General features: G+C 40.2%; 1 protein-coding gene across 1 annotated transcript in view; it reads right to left on the reverse strand.

The window, feature by feature from the left end:
• Window positions 1–6,368: 6,368 nt before the first annotated feature.
• The window catches only part of LOC133010710 (uncharacterized), a 71,872-nt gene continuing 58,092 nt past the window's right edge, over window positions 6,369–20,148 (reverse strand). Inside the window, exons 4-5 of the mRNA XM_061078329.1 lie at window positions 13,731–13,936; window positions 6,369–8,069 (exon numbers count right to left, since the gene is read on the reverse strand). Coding sequence (XP_060934312.1) covers window positions 7,847–8,069; window positions 13,731–13,936 — 429 coding nt within the window. The 3' untranslated portion in view covers window positions 6,369–7,846. The remainder of the gene's footprint in view (window positions 8,070–13,730; window positions 13,937–20,148) is intronic.

A 20,148-nucleotide genomic window follows, 5' to 3' on the forward strand; every position in this document is an offset into this window, starting at 1 on the left:
CTGTGTGCGTAATTATTTACCCAGTTTTGTTATTGATGCAGTGGATGGATGCTGTAAACCACCAGGCAGTGATATAAAGGAACGCAAACGCAGGAAAAGCTTTATGGAATGTCTTTTTGTTATTCAATATTTTACAGCGAGTGTGTGTCGCCATGATGCAGCATGTGTGTTTTTTATATTCTAGCTGTCTAGGAAGTTGGTGGGTCGGGGGTCAAACAGACCAGTGTTCGACACAAGAACAAAGAAGAAAATTATACAGTATTATCATTAAGACATGTGCACTGTGTTTGAAGGTATTTGAACGTATATTTGCATTTGTTTTAACCATAGACTGGATAAAGACAAACGACATGACAGCTACAGAAGTGAAGCTGATGTGTCTTGATCATTCCCTGGTGGTTGGCTGCAGTATAGGTCATAAACCATACCTCCTCCATGTTAGTGGATGGGACATAGACTAAAAAGTCCAATGATTTTTTCTCAAAGATGGTTTCGATCTATTAGTTAGAAGTAATGTTTTAGTAAATTATCCCAGTTAGCTTGGATTTTATTAGCTATTTAACATTATAAAAATGGGGTGAAACATCATGATCAACAGCTATTACTGACTCGCAATTGGCCCGTTGCCACCGCACCATTCTCACATCGCTATTCTGACGAATCTGGCTCCAAATGATGTTACTGGTGCAACATGGTGCCGTTCATATCCTGGGAATTTTGGCCTCATTTCTCGACATTGGGAGGAAGTGGAGACATATCTACGATCTTCATACTGTATATTACTTAAACCTCATGGTGAAAAGATGACCTGATCTGGCTTGTTTACAACCTGAGCTTTTCAATCAGACTTTGCTTTGCTGATTTGTCAGCAGATATAACGGATAGTATTGATCCAGAGCCGACAGCAAGACCGAAATAAAAGAACAGGATTGAAGCTTTAAGTTTCTCCCTGTTGCCTTTAATTTACACAGGCAATTTGAAAAGTCTTTTACAAGAAGAAACAGAACTTTTGCATCATACAAACACGTGTAATGTTGAGAGGGGTCGATCTGACACTCGGAGGCTGTTAAGTTGCTCCAGCAGAGCGCCTCCCCTCACTAAATCTTGCTGCTCGCTTAATTAAACATGGCCTTTGTGGCAAATGTCTACAGCTGCTTTCCTGTTTGGCAAATGCACTTCTGACATCTGACAGTCTTGACTTACTGATTGCCCATGAGGGGGAAAAAAATTATGATTACAAGGAAACACTTAACACAACATGGCCCTTTAAGACAGATGAATGTCTCCACTTCCATAGATAAGAGTTATGAATGGCTTTTCCCAAGCACCAGGGTCGTTTGCGCAGGACAACGAAGAAAAACACATCCATGTTTTGCTACCATACATAGAGAAACTGCACGATGAGGTCACCGAACTGAACAATCTGCTGTTTTACAAGCACTTCAGAACAAGCAAATTATTACAGCAATGTGTTTGATTCACTTATCGAGGCCTAAAACTGCATCAGTGTAACATTTTGACAACATCGCTGCCTCTGCTGGCGCTGATGTGGCTGATGTTTGCAGTGGATTTCACGTTTCACCACATTTTCATTTTTGACAGTGTACTCTGTGGATGATTTTGTGCTCGGGCAAGACACCGAGACAGAAAATCATTGAGATTTCACAAACAGTGATATTGGAAGTGGAATTGAGTGAGTATTACAGGCTACATCCCTGCAGCGGCTTTTAACACATACTAAATTACTCTGCGTCCACGCCCCATACTCCATATAAATCCATCAAAGGTGAGAGAGTGTGCGTGTATGCGAGTGTATGCGAGTGTGTGGGATCTGTGTGAGACGTTAACACAGCACTTTATCTTTTCATGCAGTCATTGGAGGCTTTTAATGAACTATTTTGGAATGGGTTTCTCCTCTGAGTTTGGATATGAATCCTTTCGTGAGACACATTTTGGAGAGTGTTTATTCAGTATGGGCAGCTTGTTCCTCTGTCCTGCGCCACTGGCTGTAATATGTAACATGATAGCACAAAGTCACTGTCCTATAGGGCAGGTGAGCCTTGCAGCTCCAAATCAAATTGAACTTATACATTTTTGTCACCAGATTTTAAAGGAGGAAAAGCTCTTCCTGACAAGCAGCATCATACACGGCAAAGAGGTGCAACATTTAAATTTGATGCAAAGACTGATTACATTGAAACAAAAATAACACAGTTGTATTTACTTGAAGCTAAACTCCCCTTAAAACGTTTTTTTAACAGTCTTTTAACATTTTAATTTTTGTTTTGGTACAATGACTCGTCTGGGAAGGAAAAAGATTATTGAAGTGCAGCTAAATGGACCATGCCCCCCTCTGGAAGAATCGGGTGGTCCAGAAAGCAAAAGGATTTACTCACTTACATTTACTATGGAAGGAATTATCTGTTGCGCCCTCACGCTATTATGTGCCAGCTCATAAAACAATCGTTACTCTAATTGCTTCATACTAATTCCTCTTAGTCCTTTATTTCTTCTGCTATCAGGCTCCTATATGCTTAAAATTGTTGATTGTTGACTTGTGCACTTGTCACTGGCATGTTGATTGTGGCTACTATTTCATTTATTCCTTCTTAGTTACACGATAACTCATTCACGTAACTAAATTGGGGGGTGTGAAATTGCCCTAGGACAGTTGTCTGAATCCGACTCTTTTGGACGATGATTTCAAGCTGCTTCACCTGTCAGGCGAGGAGGAGCACATGCTCACGTAAATGTCACCTTGTGTGAGCAGTGCTTCCCCCACTGACCCTCCCAGAAAAAACAAATAAACAGCTGCATATTGTGTTCAAGAGCAGGGCAACGGGCACCCATACGAGCATAATATCACCGAGCAGGCGATTTCCTGCACAGGCCTGTCAGGCATGATGTACATAGTGGACCGGTATCTCCCCCACCAGAGCTCAGATAGTTTTGATATTTTTATTAGCATGTCCTCAATCATAAATCACCCCGGGGAAGTGAGGCCGATCCCTCCTCTCTGCACAGCATCAGATTACAGGTGGAAGACACAGTTATCGGACACCTTGCCACGTGTCCCGTCTTTAAGCTACAACACTTTGTCCCGTGTTTGCGTATAAAGTCTTCAATTCAGTTTACATTCAAACATTAGGACAGACCAGAATACGATATACATAAAATTATGTAAATGGACTTCCAGCGTATGGTGGCTGGGGTTCAGACGCAGCCTTCTATCCTTCATCTGCTTTTATCAAAGCCGCAGACGAAAGCAGTTGGACAGGCAGTAAGGACTTCTTGCAATGTCAGGATGTGATGTCATATCGCTTTAAATAACCTCAGAGGACATCATTTTGTGTTGTTGTGCATCTTGTGATGTTATCTTCTCAAGAGAGACACATTAATGCATTGTTTAAGCACAACGCTGTACCCATTTGCAACACAATAGCACATCTCTTTTTTTTTTTTTTTGCTCCTCAGCAAGCCAACCGAGCAGTGCCCCCGACTCCGGCCGGGCAGCAGCCGAGCCGTTCTGCAGCCGCACACATTTTCATGTCATACTAACTTGCCAGTGTGCGCAAAACTGTCAGACTCTTTTAAAGGCTCTGAATGCAATGTGTAATTCCTTTAACACAAGGCCAGGCAGATATCCTTATCATTGTTGTAATGGCGTGCTCATGCCACCCTGCATCCCGCGAGCTCGCACGAGGCAGCTGGTAATTCACTTAATTTATTCGACTCGACCCGCGGTGGATCAGTCCGCCGCGCTCGCGTTGTGTTGACGGCCCCGGCTACACGGCCGGACACTCAGCAGCCTTCGTCCTTCAGAGGTGATCCCAGGGTCATATGTGATTCTATCGCAGGCCAGATACATAGTCATGTATGACTTACACATCAGCTGCAGAGGGATACGGAACACATGAGGATGAATGAAGAGTCTTGATCAGAACTTTGATCTTTTGTGGAAAGGTAAAGATTTGATGTGTTATAGTTAATCATCAGTGAATCTGTTGCTTTCTGCTTTTAACCATCTCCACTTGATGAAAGCACGTTTGTGTCCATCAGAACAGAGAGTGCCTTTGTTTGTTGAATATGTAAATACCATCTGTATTTTGTTTAATCCTCCTCAACAGGTAGCCAACTCTAAAGCAGATCGCCTGTCACTCACAACCTAGGACATTTGGCACTCTGACTCGCTGAATCAAATCTGTGTGTTGGTGCTTCAAAGCAAATAGCTTGTTCACATGTGGTGTGAGGCGCTGCGGGTGTGTTTGACTGGGTCTCAGTCAGCGCTGAGCGGGAGCTTTATCTCTCCTGGTGGATCTGGCCACTCATTATGAGATGGACTCGTCTAATGAGCTCTGATTTCACAAAGGCCCTGGCTGGAGTTCAATCGAATACCAGTGTGGAGCATTGATAAGTTTGGGTTGAGTTTTTTGAGCATGCCCAGTGCAGTTTGTGAATAAAAGTTGACACTATTCACTGTTTATTTTACAAAAATAAATAAGCATTTTGTGACCATAACTCATACTGTACCAGTGTTATGATGCCGTTATAATGGCGTCTGCTCCAGAGGTGTTGTAGTGTAGTGTGATGACGTTGAAGAATGGACCAACCTCCCCTGACCCTCCACTCTTTCTGGCCACCCACATAACTTGTTTGATTTGACGGTTATGTATAACTAGGTATATTTAGTCAAGTTAAATTTAAAAGTGGTTTTATTGTATTTAGTCTGGATTTAATCTGGCCAACTTTATACCTATTCTTCAATATTCTGCTCTTCTATGTTTATTTTCTACAACGAAGTATTAGGATCACATGGAGAAAAATATCGCAATATTACAATAATGTCATAATCTTACAAAAACAAAGTCTAAAGTCAGAATTGAAAAATGAAAGTCTCAATATTATGAGAACAATGTTGGAATTTACCAAGAAAAATTCATTATTTAGGAAATTGTCATAACAGTTTAAACTATTTTCAGTAATGTTAAAACTTAAGTACTGTTGGGATCTGGAGCCAGCTTTAGTTTAGTTCATAATTTTTTCACAGATGAAAACTCTACATTCAAAAGAAAGGATGAGAAAACATTACTACGACTGGAACCCTTTCACATTAAAATGTATTTTATAATAATTCATTAATATAATAACAATATGCAGTCGTACAATAGTAGCCAGTCTGAATTTTGAGTAGCCTATAATGTTACTTCTGATACTTTAAATAACATCCTTTGCTTCTAATTGAATATTTTTTATCTTGTTCTTGTTATTTCAATGTTGTTGCCCTTAATTAATCAACAATTTGACTAATTGCTACTGCACAAGTAAAATGCAGTTTTACAGCTACATGGTCATGTGATGCACATGTTTGACTGGGTGATGAACACTGACGACTGTGAATCAGAACATAATGTGATAATGTGGCAGTGCCATGCTCATATCATAGGCAGCTGTAGCTCAGATGGTAGAGTAGGTGGGCTATTAATCACAGAAGTGGTTACCCAATCCCTGGCTCCTCTTGTCCACATGACGAAGTGTCCTTGAGCAAGACGCAGCGCCCCCAAATTGTTTCTAAATAAACGTAACACAATGAAGACTATATTTTTGAGCTGTAGAGCAGGAAACAGTAGGCTGCTGCTGGCACAGGAAGAAGGACATGGAGTCCGAGGATCCAGAGGAGCATTTGTCCTGCAGGATGGTCCTGTAACCTTTCGGTTTGCCATTTGCAGCGACGCCCTGTCGGTGGGTATAGATGTAAGAGAACCCACTGGAGGGGCACACTCTCTACGTGCCCACCTGCCTGTCTTACTGCAGTCTGCTGTACCATGTGGAGCCCCAGATGTTGTCGGCGGAATAATCCACACTCATACACTCATGAAAGTGTCCATCTGGCCCCTCACGCGCACACATTAAGCCCCGGAACCATGCAGGCATAGGGACACTGGGAAGCCTGCGCAGGCCTGTTATTGTGGCATTTACCAGATACAGCAGTGAGATGCTGCTGTGCGTCTTCTGTTCTGACCATAGAAAGTGTCTAAGCTAAGGGTGGTGCCCGACGGAGAGTCACTTGGCTGAGACCGAGAGGTGAACAGAGAGGGACTGGGCAGGATAAGCCTGCAGGTCACAATGCTAGAGGAGCAGAGCAGAGTGAGGAGGATCTTTTAACATTAGCTGAGCCTCAGGCACATGCAGATATGAGCAGGGCAGCAACCGGGCAGGAGAGGCACCCACACTACAGCCCTGCATCACAGATGCTTCTGTTTGTCCATTCAAAATAAAAGACTGCTTGTTTTTGCAGGGTTTTCTTTGTAGAACTTTGCAGAAATATTTTATTTTCACTAAACACAAAAATACCTGAAAATCATTCAGTGTTAACATCACATTGAGGCCTGCCCCACATTTTATTTGCTTCCAAACCTTTTGAACAACAAAGTTATTGATGGTTTATAAAATCACAGCATTTGATTATTAAACATATATAATATACAGAAACGTTTGCTATGGAAATGCATTTACGGAGTTACACAGTTATTTACAGTGGAGTCTTTGTATAATGTCGATTCCAGATTTAAAACAAATAGCTTGCAGCACAAACAACCACTTACTGAGCATGAAGGGCCAATAAAAAGAAACTATTGCTTGCATTATGGGTAATGTAGGATGCAACGTTTTAGAAAGGGGACTCAGTTTATCTTCTTCTTGAGTGCCTCGTTAAAGTTTGATTCATACGATCAATTACAATTCAGTTTGTTGGCCATGGTTGCCAATACACATACGGAGCTCTACTACAGCAAACACAGAAAGTGGTAAAGATATTAATGTGGTCTAATCACCTTTGTGATATGGTGCTGCATATAAACACTTGCTAGTGCACCAAATGTGTATTAATCCGCCGCTGAAATTAGTCCCCTAGAAAAAAAGGATGTACCTTTACTAAAAATGTAGTGCTCAGCAGTTCTGGGAAAATGTAGATCCTTCAACATATTATAAAAACTAATTACATCAGTAACAGTGGATAATGATTCAATAGATAATGAAATGTTTGATTTTGGTTTTCACATGGATTTGCTTAAATAATAACAAATACAGAGGCTCCTGTACTTTAACTGTTATCAACATCTGTAGTATAACATGAAAATATTGTTGAGCGTTTTGCTGCTACGTCCAATGTGAACGTCTTGTCTGATATAGCGCAAAAAAGTGCAGCACTGCATCTCCCACAAAACAGTAGATGGAAACTGAAAGCTGTTCCATATGAAAATACTGCGTTGATGAAGTGATGGTAATATAACATGAGGGCTACTTGTTGGCACTTTCTCCATCTGTATGATAATGGTTTATGTTTTAGTAGCTCTTGTCTCACTGGGAAGCTTTACTCTCATTTCTGCAACAGCGCTGGGACAGACGTTGCTCTCGCCCCCGTCCTTGTCACCACTTTACAGGCTATTCAATTAGCAGTAGAAGCATGGGAGATGGAGCCATAATGGAGCTGATGAGATGCACAAGGACAGGTGACACTAATCAGAGCGGCGCCCCATTGTCTCTGTGTGGGCATCATTAAGGAAAGAGAGATTTCAGCCTTTTTTTTCCCTCTCTGAGCCTGAACACACTCATGCACTCGTGCACTTTCTTGCTTATCTTCAATTTGCAATATCTGAGAATAGACTCACTTTATAAAGTGCAAAGTTTTGACATTGAGAAAAACAAGAACATTTGAGACTTTACAATAAGTGTAAAATCTCATTAATAACACGGATAAACTGATGTGTTTCCTTAAATGGCTGTTAGACACATCTAATACCCAAAGGATTTACTCTGGCCCTATACTCTGTAAACTCCTGTTAGTGGTTCAGAAAAGGCTGAGATAGCCACTCTCCAACACATCCACTTTCCTCGCGTCCACTTGACTGGGTGCGGCCGCTGATGAAGCGTGACCTGCCGCTGCTGAAGTGGCCTCGGACTGATCCCGATGGCCCAGGCTCGCTCTGTCTTCCTCAGAGCTCCTGGCCCGGACTGTGAAGGAGCTCTGCTCAGCCTGCCGGTAACGACTGCTTAGGTAGCTCCACAGACACCTGAGAACACACAACCGAGGTACACACATCAGGAGAGGACAGACTTGTGGAGTCATCCCACATATTTCTGTCATGCAAGTCCAATTAGGTGCATTCACACTTCATCTCAAATAACTGTGTTGGTTTAATAACATAATCCTAATCTCGTTAAATCCCTCTTCTCCCATTAACCAAGGCTTTTAGTGTATGTGGGAACCTCTGAGCGCTGATTAGCCTCCTGACTTGATGTGACCATACAGGTCAAGTCCCTCCATATATTTAGGAAGAGGCCATGTTGGCCAAGAGTAAAATAAAATATAACAAATATATGTAGCTGCTTTGTCCAGAACAACATTTGATGTCTGAGGTTGATGTTTAAACACTTCAAATATAAATGAAAGACAACCTGCAGCAATGGAATGAAAAAATATATCAAAGTCAAGACTGTCTCCAACCAATAACATGTACATACTATACTAATGTGCTTTACCAGACACATTTAAAAGAAACAAAGTGCCTCCATGAATAAATTCAACTGACCACCTCCTTTTGTCCAAGTGAGGAACTGAGGCCTTTCTTTCCAATATCCATGCATTCATGTCTAATGTCTCTTTTTTTTATGGCAGTATATTGATGTCTTTATAGTTAATATTCACATTATGATAAAGATCATTGTTTTGGACACATATTGGAAAGTAAAGCCAAATGGTACAATTTCGTTCTGCAGGCAAAAATATTCAAAACTATTCAATATTTGACAGATTTGTAGAAGATTGGAGACAACAGAACAACGACCAAACACATCAATGACACGTTATTACCAATTAGCTGATATAGCGAAGAAGTTAGCCAGTCGAGTTTATGACCAGTTCAATATTCACTCATGTTAACTATGTTTTGGTCTCCACCAACCACAGAAGCAATACCTGACTCTGTTGCAGCTGCTCCACTATGGTGAATTGATATCGGAGCTTTTTTTCTGTAAACAGCTGAAACAATGTTTCTGAGAACAATGGGAGTGAAGGCATAAAACCAAAACAGCAAGCAGAAATGTCCTATAATGTTAGCTTCAATGCTTTTTTCTGTTTTAAATAATTCTAAATGTGCAACGGTGTTGGGAGGACAAAACATGCAGAACATATATTAGAGGCTCTCCTTGGGCTCTACAGACATTTGATGTATAGCTGGACTAGCATCAGCATCATTTGGAGTCAAGTTTCTGGCTACTTGATGAATATTAGTCCGGTGTTCAGTCTCTGCATATTATACAGAAATTACAAAATATATATTGACATATTTTTTCATAGATTCTTCATGTTGGGTCACACCAACAGATATGTGGTGGACTGTAATTTTCTTTTCAAACAGTAGCCATCTAACATTGAGACCGACATGTTTCAGTTCTGCCTGGCAATGTGGGGGATGACCAGAGAAATGGAGAACCTCATTATTTCAACGTGTATTTTTCCATCTGGAATATTCTGTAACAGTATTTCAATGGTTCAACATGTTCAGGAGCTGTTTGCTACGAAGCGATACACTGGACACCAAACACAAAAGCAGCAGATTGACTGGATGCATAACCTCAGTCCACAAAATAATTGTCTATTGAGGCAAATCGATGCCTCAGATCGGAATTGAACCCTTCTGCTTGTTTACAACATCTATCATTTGTTCTTATCAAGTTTGATCAGAGCAATTTTACCTCCCTTAATATAGGTTTGATGGGATAAAGAAAAGCTCAATTCTGTGAGAATTGGAAAACACATTTCTTGTGCTTTGTGGTAACTAAAGTGTCAACAGATAAGAGAGTCCATAGAATCAACTCGTGGGTAATTCATCTTACAATTGCGCTCCTGTGTTTTCACTTGGAGCAGCTTGGAAATTGTTTGAGGCCTTTGCTCAGATGTCACAGCTAATGCTTTGCTCAAATGATCACACAAAGGAAAATGTAAAGTGCAAAATGTGTATTTTGTGCTCTCGCTTCCCAATTCTCTCAACTTATGTGCAGCTGCAACTTCAGAAAAAGCACATTTGTACGCTTGTGCAGACTTATATCTGCAAAAGGCAGCTGAGCGCCTCGTCCTGAGGCAGCTCTGCAAACTGCAGCAGACAGTAGCGTGAGGTGAGAGAGCAGTGTAGGCCACTTTGTATCATGTCAGCGCTAGCGGTTAGACGCCATCTCCACAGTGTCCCTTGTCACCAATCACATCCTTTTAAACCACCCAGGGAGCCTGACACCCCCCTCCCCGCACACACACACATACACACTCCCTTATCTGTCAATGCTGCTTAAATAATGTAATTAATTACTTAATTAACATTTCCATAATCTATTTTAATAAATCTAACACGGCATAATGAGAGTTTCTAACCTCCAGGCAATGGCATATAAAAATTCACAGTGCAGAGCTGCATGGTCAGGGCACTGTCTCAGCTCCGCGACTCCTGACATGACAGGAAAGGAAGGAGAGGGCACATATTGTGTGGCAGCCTTCGGAGAGGCAGTTCGAGCCTGACAAATGTCATGTGACTTCGTGAATCTTTCCAGTAACAGACCTGCAAAACGAGGAGGAGGGATGAAAAGATTATTTTGAAGGTTCTAAATGTTGAAAGGAAGGGTTTCATAGACATGGAGGGAAATGAGAAGGATTAAGTGCTGACACAACGTGTCTCACTGAGGTTGATTCAAAGTTTTTTAACAACGTTGTAGCTCTATGACACTGACGAATAAGAGAAATCAGGTTGTGACGACACAAACTACCTGTTAGTATTAATCAGTGTTCTTGGGTTTTTTTCAAGGAAGTTTGGAAGGAACTATTTCAAATACTCACTGCCTGATAGGCTTTAAACTGCACTCCTCCTGTTTAGCATGACCTTCCTTTAATACCCTTATTGACCAATGACGATAAAATAGGTCAAATCAAAATGAATACAGCGAAACCAAGGACATTGTTCTTTTTCCACAGTTTGTTTGTATTCTTAATTAAACCTGTTTTCTTGATTAAACCAAAATCCCACCATTACCCCTCCTTGGCCTCAATTAGTTCAGTCCAAGATTCGGGTGTATTAGTCTAGTAGCAGCTAGGGTAAAGTATAGATGAGTAGCAGGATACTGAGATATGGTAAACTAACATCTTTTATCACATTTAGACCGATCATGTCCTGCAATTAATTTCCATATGCATACCGTGAAACTTGAGACGTTGTAGCCATAGCAACTGACAACAGGTTACAGAGAGGTTCAGTCACTGGGGTGGTAACAAAACGCTTTACCCTCCTGCCATTAGACAGTCATTACAGCATGTTACCTTTTCATCAAGAGCCAGTGCAAATGACCACCAGTGCAAAACACAGTCTCTCCCAACTGCTCACTTGTTTATCTTTGTCTGAAAGCCGTGTTTCAGAGGTTCACAGGGTGTGTGTGTGTGTGTGTGTGTGTGTGTGTGTGTGTGTGTGTGTGTGTGTGTGTGTGTGTGTGTGTGTGTGTGTGTGTGTGTGTGTGTGTGTGTGTGTGTTGGTGAGAGACAAGGGGATTGTGCCATACAAGGACTTCCCCCCTGGGGCTGAAGAGTGACTGAGATGCTCCCTGACAAGGGGCAGCAGGAGGCTGGCACGTCCCAGGCAGCACAGGCACCATGGGGCATGAGTCTGTGGGGCCCACCAATCCTAATAAGGGCACCCACCAACCGTCCGACTGTACCAGCAATCATTTAAGCATCAGTTGACAGCAAACCCCTTTGGTGCAGTGGGATACCTCCACACTACAGCCGACAATGCACAGTATTTAGATTATATGATGACTGTTTGTTTTCAATCTGACATAATGTACTTAATCAAAGGCATGGTATTATTAAGCTTTAATGTTTCAAAACAACATAATCATTCTATCTTCTTCTTTTTAATGACTCGCAGACATTAACAGGGTTTATAATTTAATAGTATGACTGTTAGCATGACAACATATCTGAACCTCTTTCAACTCAGACATTGAGCAAATACCTGCAGCGAAGATGTGCCGAGAACGCAGCTCGTCTGCTGTGGCTGCTGAACTTGTTGTAAACAAACCAATTTCCTGTCATAAAATTACAGCTCATTACTAGCGTGGATAAGGGCTTCAACAACATAATGATGCAGAAGCACATTACCAGCGCAGCCATATTTATTAATTACCAGTTCACTAGCCACATTCCTTGCAAAGGCGGTTAATGGGGGAAAAAAAAGTTACGAGACTTGTAGAGTTAATTACAAACAGCCTCTCGATTTAGTTAAGACAAATACTGGAGGAAGCAAAGATGAAGCACACAAAGTTTTAATTTTGCTATTGGCCTGAAAGAGGAGTTTAGGGAGATTGGAGGGTTACCTCACTTTCTAAACAGGGGAGCTTGTCTTTAATTCCCAAAACTCAGTTCATTAAGGTCAGATGTGCTTTTAGTTTCCAAAATACTACTAGAAGTATTATTTCTCTTAAAAAATATCTCCTATACAACTGTGATTGTACAAATAAATTACAGAAACGATTCTTGAGAGAAAAGTTAAGAGAAAGTCAAGAAGAAAAACAAGGGTTACTCATGAAAATTAATGATGAAGGTATGTTTGTCCGAATGAGGTGCTTTTCTTCAAATTCAAATTTCACATTTTTAATAAGTAAGAGAACATTGCTACATTTAATTCTAACCTGGTGAGCTGGCCGTGATAAATTAATACTAAGTGAATTTTAGATGAAACATTGCAGCTGACAAATAATCAGTTCTTAATATGATAGAAAACATAACTTGACTTGCAAGCATCTGAATAATTGATGAAGGCTTCCCAATGTTCATGCAACATTGTGATTCTGTTTTAACTTATTATCATAATAAATTTCATATTGTGCCCCGAATATTTTGGGATAAATAGGCATTGGTTATGTGGGAAATAAATATGCCAGGAAGCTACATACATGTAACACACCTATGCAGCCTATCTTTAAATCATGTTTAATCTTTTCGGGAGGGGGAAGGCAGTTATTAAAGTAAAGTATCAGTAAGAGGGTTTTTGGTGTCATATTTTGCTTTAAACCACCAGAATCCTATCGCTGGCCCTGCATGCAGTAGGTGTTTGTGACTGTTGACGCCTGATTGAGTCTCTGCTTTAGGCAATCCCAGATTACATAACCTGTGTCAGTAATCTGATTACAGTAATCATCATATGTAGCTTTCTAATCACAGAGTAGATATTGTTTATGCCAGGAATCTAATGTATTATTTACAAGGTAGATGTTAATAAAAAACAGGCTGTTCATTTACTAATGGTTTACAGAACCGCAGGCATTGTTCCAATTAGCAATATCAAAATGGGAAAGAAGACTAAATGAAAACAAGAGGGGTTGGGGGTGTTACGGGTCGGACAACAACATGTTTTCACAGATTATTTGGGTGACACGGTTGCTCACCGCTCCTTGTTGTGAAACTCACATAAAAATGAAATATTTCTTGAGAATATTGTTTGCTTTTTGGAAAATGAAAACACATCTAGGATCAGAATACAACCAGAGTGGAAAGACCATCATCATCTTGTTAATCATAATCATCAGCATTCTGATTGCGCTCGCCAAGTTATACAAAGATCAGACCGAGGGCACTTCAACTACTTCAAGTACACAAAGGCTAATAAGTACGGAGTCGAAATACCATTACTCACTTGATGAGCAGGATCTCCGTCAGCAGACCAAAAGAGGCAGCAGCCACTTTAAAGGTGGGGGGAGGCGGAGGCCTGTTGAGGAAGGTCATCATCCAGTAAACGGCGTACGGCACCAGACCCAGCAAAGCAAACCCTGTGATCAGCACGAGCCACGTCTGCCACTGGAAGCTCACCGAGCGCCATGGAGAACTCCACTGGAGCTGGTACTGGATGAGAGGAGAAAAACACAAGTTGTCATGAGTTCCCACAATCTGAATGTTCAGACATATCAACCTGGTTCTGGTTTATGATGCAGAGAAACTCAAGCCAGGACCAGAATGGGGAGTTGCAGCTGTGGTGTTGGTTATTGAGTCGATCAGGACTGTTCCAGTTTCATCAAATACTTGTAAAGGTAATGCCACGTTCAGTTGAAAGTCCATCCAACCACCCATCCATATCCATACCAGAGAACGTGTTGCTGTTAGGCCACAGTGCTAACCAAAAATATGAAATTATATAATTATATACCTAATTTTAGTAAACTAAGATGATAACAATAGCAATCATTATATTATAACTGTCGTGAGCATGTTGACCTGATATCATTTGTCTTTAGTGCCAAAGTGCAACATGCTTGCAGATGCTTGGCTGGCAGCTGTATTTGCGGATGTGTTAATCTGTGATGTAATGAACTATGATCCAGGAAGTTCAGTTCAGGTAACAAATCTGCAACTCATTTTGCAATTCCCTGAGACCGGATTTCACAACTGAGTTGTTTTATTTTTCATCAACTCAGTCACGATTGAATAAGAAGAAACAGGTCAAGTTTACAAAGTGAGCTTGTAAGAATTTGTGCTTGCATGTTTTTGACTGACCACCTTGACGGATGATGCTGCAGCAAAAATTGACTTGAGTCTTGGCACATCCAGTGTTTTGTTGCATGGGCTTAATTTAAATGAATGAGTTTTTTCATGCAGGGCTAAGTCAGTCTGACATTATATCAGATGTCTCGCTGAGAGGGTTTATTTTTTGTCCCCAACCAATCTGCACCTAGTGACACTTCAGCCCTGCTGACATTAACTCCTGTTTACACTGAATCAGCGGCAGCGGCTGCTCGATAATTGACTAATTACACATTCAGCTATTAAAGAGCAACATTATCATTAATTTTGAGTGGTGTTTGTGGGAAACTGCTGAAAGTTAATTTGAGTGTAAACTTTGTTTTAGCAGTTTTTGGTCTTCCAGAGGAAAATATCTGAATATGACAGCTTGTCATGAAGTGTGTCTGTCTGCTCTTTGGTGCTGAGCAGGTTGTGGAGTGAAGTAAAGTAGGTAAACAATGAGCTGAGACTCTTTCATTTTTTCATTTGATTTGTATTGCTATAAAAGTATTGATTATAAGTCTAATATCCTAATATAATAACTTAAACCAAACAAACAAATAATATAACACCTGTAAAAACCTCATCCAGGCTTGTTGCAGTTCATGTTTATTGATGGTTGTTTTTATGGATCAAGCTCTTGCTATGAAGGAAGATGACATAACCATTCCTAGTCCCTCCTACAAATCTGTGGTCGACTGTATCTCCAACTGACTGAAATAGTTGTTAATGAGCCCAACACCAGAGCTATTTGAACTGTCTTACAAACAGCAGTTGTGAGCAGTGATTTGGAGGTGTGGAACCAGGCTATGACAACTCGTTGTCTTGTTGAAATCTTCCCCGACTGTGAAAAGATTTGGCCCAATTAACGACTTGACAACACACAGTGCTTTGATCTGTGTTCTAAGTGAGTGTGGAGTTGATCTTTCTCTGATGTGTACAGATTCCATTCTTTTAAAAAATTTACAATTTACGACAAACATTTAAAATTAGATCATAAGATTACCTGCTCTATTTTACACAAACTATACTGGTCAAAAAACCCACTAATAGCTGTCAACATTTGGGTTTTGTCTCTCGAGTAGATGTATATCAGGTAATAATTCAATATAGATGAAAGGTTATATTTGTAAAGTGGAAGCGTCAGAACTGACAGACATATGAGTGGTACAGCTCCTATTTCAAGTTGCAATCTTCTGACTTATCAAGTATCCTATACAATAATCGTTCTAGGGCAGCCAGGTTACCAAGAGTCTGAGATAAGCCACAGTGAAAGTGACGACACCGAAGATGATTTTTTCTAATCTCTGACCACCATATTCACCAATTCAACAATATAGTTAAGAAGTTTCAACTATATTTTATCCAAAGCGACTTACAATAAGTGCAATCAACTATGATGGTACAAACCCAGAACAACAAGAATAAAGAAAGTACAATTTTGAGTATTGAAAATACGAATAAAGTTTAGTATTAGTATTAGGAGAGACCCACCTACTGGCTCATAAAATTACTGGGTGGGCTACATGGGGGCATCCTGTGGCGGTAGCCAGATCAGAGGGGTAGCAACACTAATTAACAAGCAGTTACAATTTAAATGTGTGGGAGCAGATGAGGCTGGGAGAATCCTCTTTGTGAGATCCAGGTCAACGGTATTATATTCGCAAATGCTCCAGATATAGATGATCCTGCGTTTCCTGGACTTCTCGAGAAGAAACTGAATGAAATGGGAGATTATGTGTGATGATTTAAATTAAGTAATGGACACAAATTTCTTCTTCTTTAAATTTTAAATGCTGACGCTGCATTTTTCCCGCATCTTTATGTTGCCCAATGAACTTTCGGGTGTTGGCACATAAATGCACATTTGGGTTCTTCTATGTTTTTTTTACCTCTTGCGAACAATGTATAAGAGCGATATTTTTCTTTATATCATGCAGGATAGATAGAACATGCAACACTGGCAAGATGTCATACATGACTCACCAGTGGGAAAAAAAACAGAAAGGCAACTCTTCAACTGGCAATGCGTGAGGAGTCTTTTGCCTTTTCAGTGGGTTTGTAACTCCTTATTTCTGTGTAAAACATTTCAATAGAGTGATCAAACTGTACCTGTAACTGGTTAAATGCGTAATGTGTTCCTTCACTTAAAAACAGTAAACGTACACTGTGCTATGGAGCCACCAGGACAAGTTTTCCAGATGCAGAAATCCTAATAATATTGGTGTGAATGTACAATGGTGAGCAGTCAAACCCATTATCAGGGAAACAAAGTCAGTAACTCAACTGCACACCTGCTCGGTAAATTCTGTCCTTTGTTAACCTCGGGCTTGGTTTTTTTAAAAGCTGTACAAAAACACTTAACATTTAAACAGGAGAAGAAAAACCCATAAAAACACACACACAAACACACACACACACACACACACACACACACACACACACACACATACACACACATGCATTTAGAACACATACAATATGCACGCAGGCCCATGCATAAAAACACTAAAGCATGCACACAGTCATCAAGCCAGCATGCAAACACGGCCTTAAACCCTCGCCAAATATCGCCATGCTCTGGAGACAAACCAAACCACTTGAACAGCGTTTGATTAGTGTCTGGAATTCATCTGCAAATGCACACTTGCCTTGTCCTCTTTCATGGCTGCTATTCATTAATTAGATTCTTTGTGCAACTGAGCTATCCTCAGTGTTTAAGGTTACATCAGGCCCCAGTAAGTGGCTGCCTGATAACAGAATGCATCCATCTTCATTACTCAGCCCTTTCTGTCGAGGCTTGCTCCTCCACAAGTGAGCTATGTCAGGAGGTTCTAAGGAACTGATCCATTTCATTGCATTCGGATCCTGAACTTTTGCCTCCTTTGATTTTAGTTGCTCTGATTATATTACTGGGTTGTGGTTTCCAATTCATATCGGGTTCTTTTGTGGTTGTTTTTCCCCCTCGAGGAAGATCAGTGGTGGAGCCAAATGAAAACCAAACACCTCTTTGTGTCCATAGATCACATAATATGTTTGGAGAAACTCGTAGCCATGTTGGTCAAAATGTTTTTTTCTTTGAAGAATCCTGTCTATTTAACATTATGAATACTCTGGTTGGTTTTTACATTTATCCTGACAAGCTATGGCTGCAGATCACAGTCAGGTCAGTGCATTCTAAAACTGTTTTAATTCATTTTAAACAAGGCCACTAAGAATTCAGAAATTATTACATCTGAAATTATATTCCTATCAAATTCATTATTAGATTATTAGTGTATATAATTTAGAAGCTAATGTTCAATTTATATATCTTCCTTTTGAATTTGGTTGCATATAACAAACCAGTTTCTTCCATGTTTCTGTCGGTGCACAGGCTAACACACACACACAGAAGAATTGTAAGCTTATTCCATCCATATTTGCCAAAGAAATCTCAGACATTCAGATAAATGTCTTCACAAACCAAAACACCTGTTTTCAATCTTAGAGGAAATATGAATAGACTCAACTCCCAAGGTAACAACAGGGGGAATGTGTTGTCACACACTGAAGGCTTTCTTTTGTTATTTAGGGAATGGAACCATGATAACACAAGCTTTAAAAACTGGGCCTGAATGTGTTGGTCAGTTTATGTTTCTTTGGCGACTGAAAGCCATTAGACACATTTTGGTGACAATCCTGAAAAGGCTAATTTTAAATGAAGCTGTTAGCATCACATCCATCAATTAAATCTCAGTTTCTAGTCATTTCAAGGTCAAGCCAGTTTGAATCAGGTTAAAAGCAACTCAAAATGTTTATTGCATTCCCTCAACTGAATGAATTATCTGTGAAGAAGCACGGTGGAGTAACCATAAGGAGACCGTCGCATCTGTCTTGTCTCCACGTGACTCTGCACGGACTCAGGTTTTTAGTGTTTTGTAGGCGAATGGCTAAAAGGAAAAACGGAGACACAACGGTCCGTCTATTCCACGGAAACCATGATTAAAGACACACTATATGAGGATATGTATCACAGGTCTGGCAGACTTACCAGCCCCTTTTTGGTGAGGAACACTGTCTCATCAGAAATTACATTTGAACCTCATCTTAAATTCAAATAACATGTGGTTGTTCAAACACCACACTGAGAAGCGAGCTATAACTTAAAAAGTCAACACGCCATACATTCACCATTGGTTTAAAATCACAGTGTGTTAATTACATCCTGATGTTTTATGACTATGACCTTTAAACACTAAACCAATCAATCAATACAGGATGGCGGCAGCCCATTGGGAATATTTAGATTCACAGATTCTGAAAGTAGGGCACTATTTATCCAAACAGAATCATTATTAATCGCCGGACAGTCAACCCAAATACATTCTGCATATTTTCCACATTACACCCTCTCTCTATTGAAGCACAACTACCACATACATTGTCCAGCATGGAGATAATTAATGAAGATGAGATGCCACGTAAGTACAGCAGAGGGGATGAAGGGACAAGTACATTGTTATCCTCATAAAGTGGTGGTCAGATAGTTTGACCCGCTATTTCAATGACTGTAACACTCCATCTGATTTAAAACACCAATGACAATGTGAAGGTTTTAGAGTCATTTTAAAAAAAATGAAAAATGACATGTTACACCACAGTCACCCCTGTTGAACTTTGAATTCGAGGACATTTTGTAGGCCATACAGTGAAAGCAGTCACAGATAACACTTGAATTTGGTAATGTCAGAAACGATGGGCCCTTGATTTCAGACATAAGTGACAGGCCTCTCAATTTTAGCCAGAGTACCACTTTTGCTAGCTGAAATAACACGTTGCTCGCAAATTATGCTAAACAGCTAGCTAATTAACCTTAACTCTTGAAATTGAGAATAAACTTAATCTCCGACTCATTTGAATAAGAGAACACTGAAAACATGTCTAAACTGTGGTTTGGTTTGATACTTTACCTTTTCTATTATCAAACAATATATTTAGCTGTTATAAGAGAACAGACCTAAATATCTTGGTCTAAGTTCCCAAATTGGCCTTGACTCTGCTATACTATCATCCAGGTTCCCTCACACTGGATGTGCTGCAGTGCACTAATGATTACAAATACTTTATTTCCTATTTCTTATAATCTTGCTGTAAATCATGTCACTGTGTGGTTTACTAATTAGTGATTATGAGGCTACTGTAGGCCTATGCCTCAACTAAATTTGGAATTATTGTCATTTCAGCAGGAACTGCTACCAAAATATTTACCAACCACATATTTCTACTAAGTGTACCACGTATACCTGCTGCAGTATAGACCTGGATTTGTTTTCCTAAAAAGTCTCAGTACTTTAACCCTTAACTGGTTATTGGAGTATCGACTAACTTTAGTTGGATCCCCTAATTTCAGGTGCAACACAAATTAACTGTGTAATGTCTAAAATGCCAAAGAGCTCCTCCAACAGTCTCCCGTGTACATGCTGCTTGTTTGCTAACAACAGTGATGAAGTTCTACTTAGAAAGACCAGACCAGAAAGTCTATTAACTTATTGAGATTAAAAGCCTGATGCCTTCCC

The sequence above is a fragment of the Limanda limanda genome, chromosome 9, assembly GCF_963576545.1.
Source record: "Limanda limanda chromosome 9, fLimLim1.1, whole genome shotgun sequence".
Taxonomy (NCBI): Eukaryota; Metazoa; Chordata; class Actinopteri; order Pleuronectiformes; family Pleuronectidae; genus Limanda; species Limanda limanda.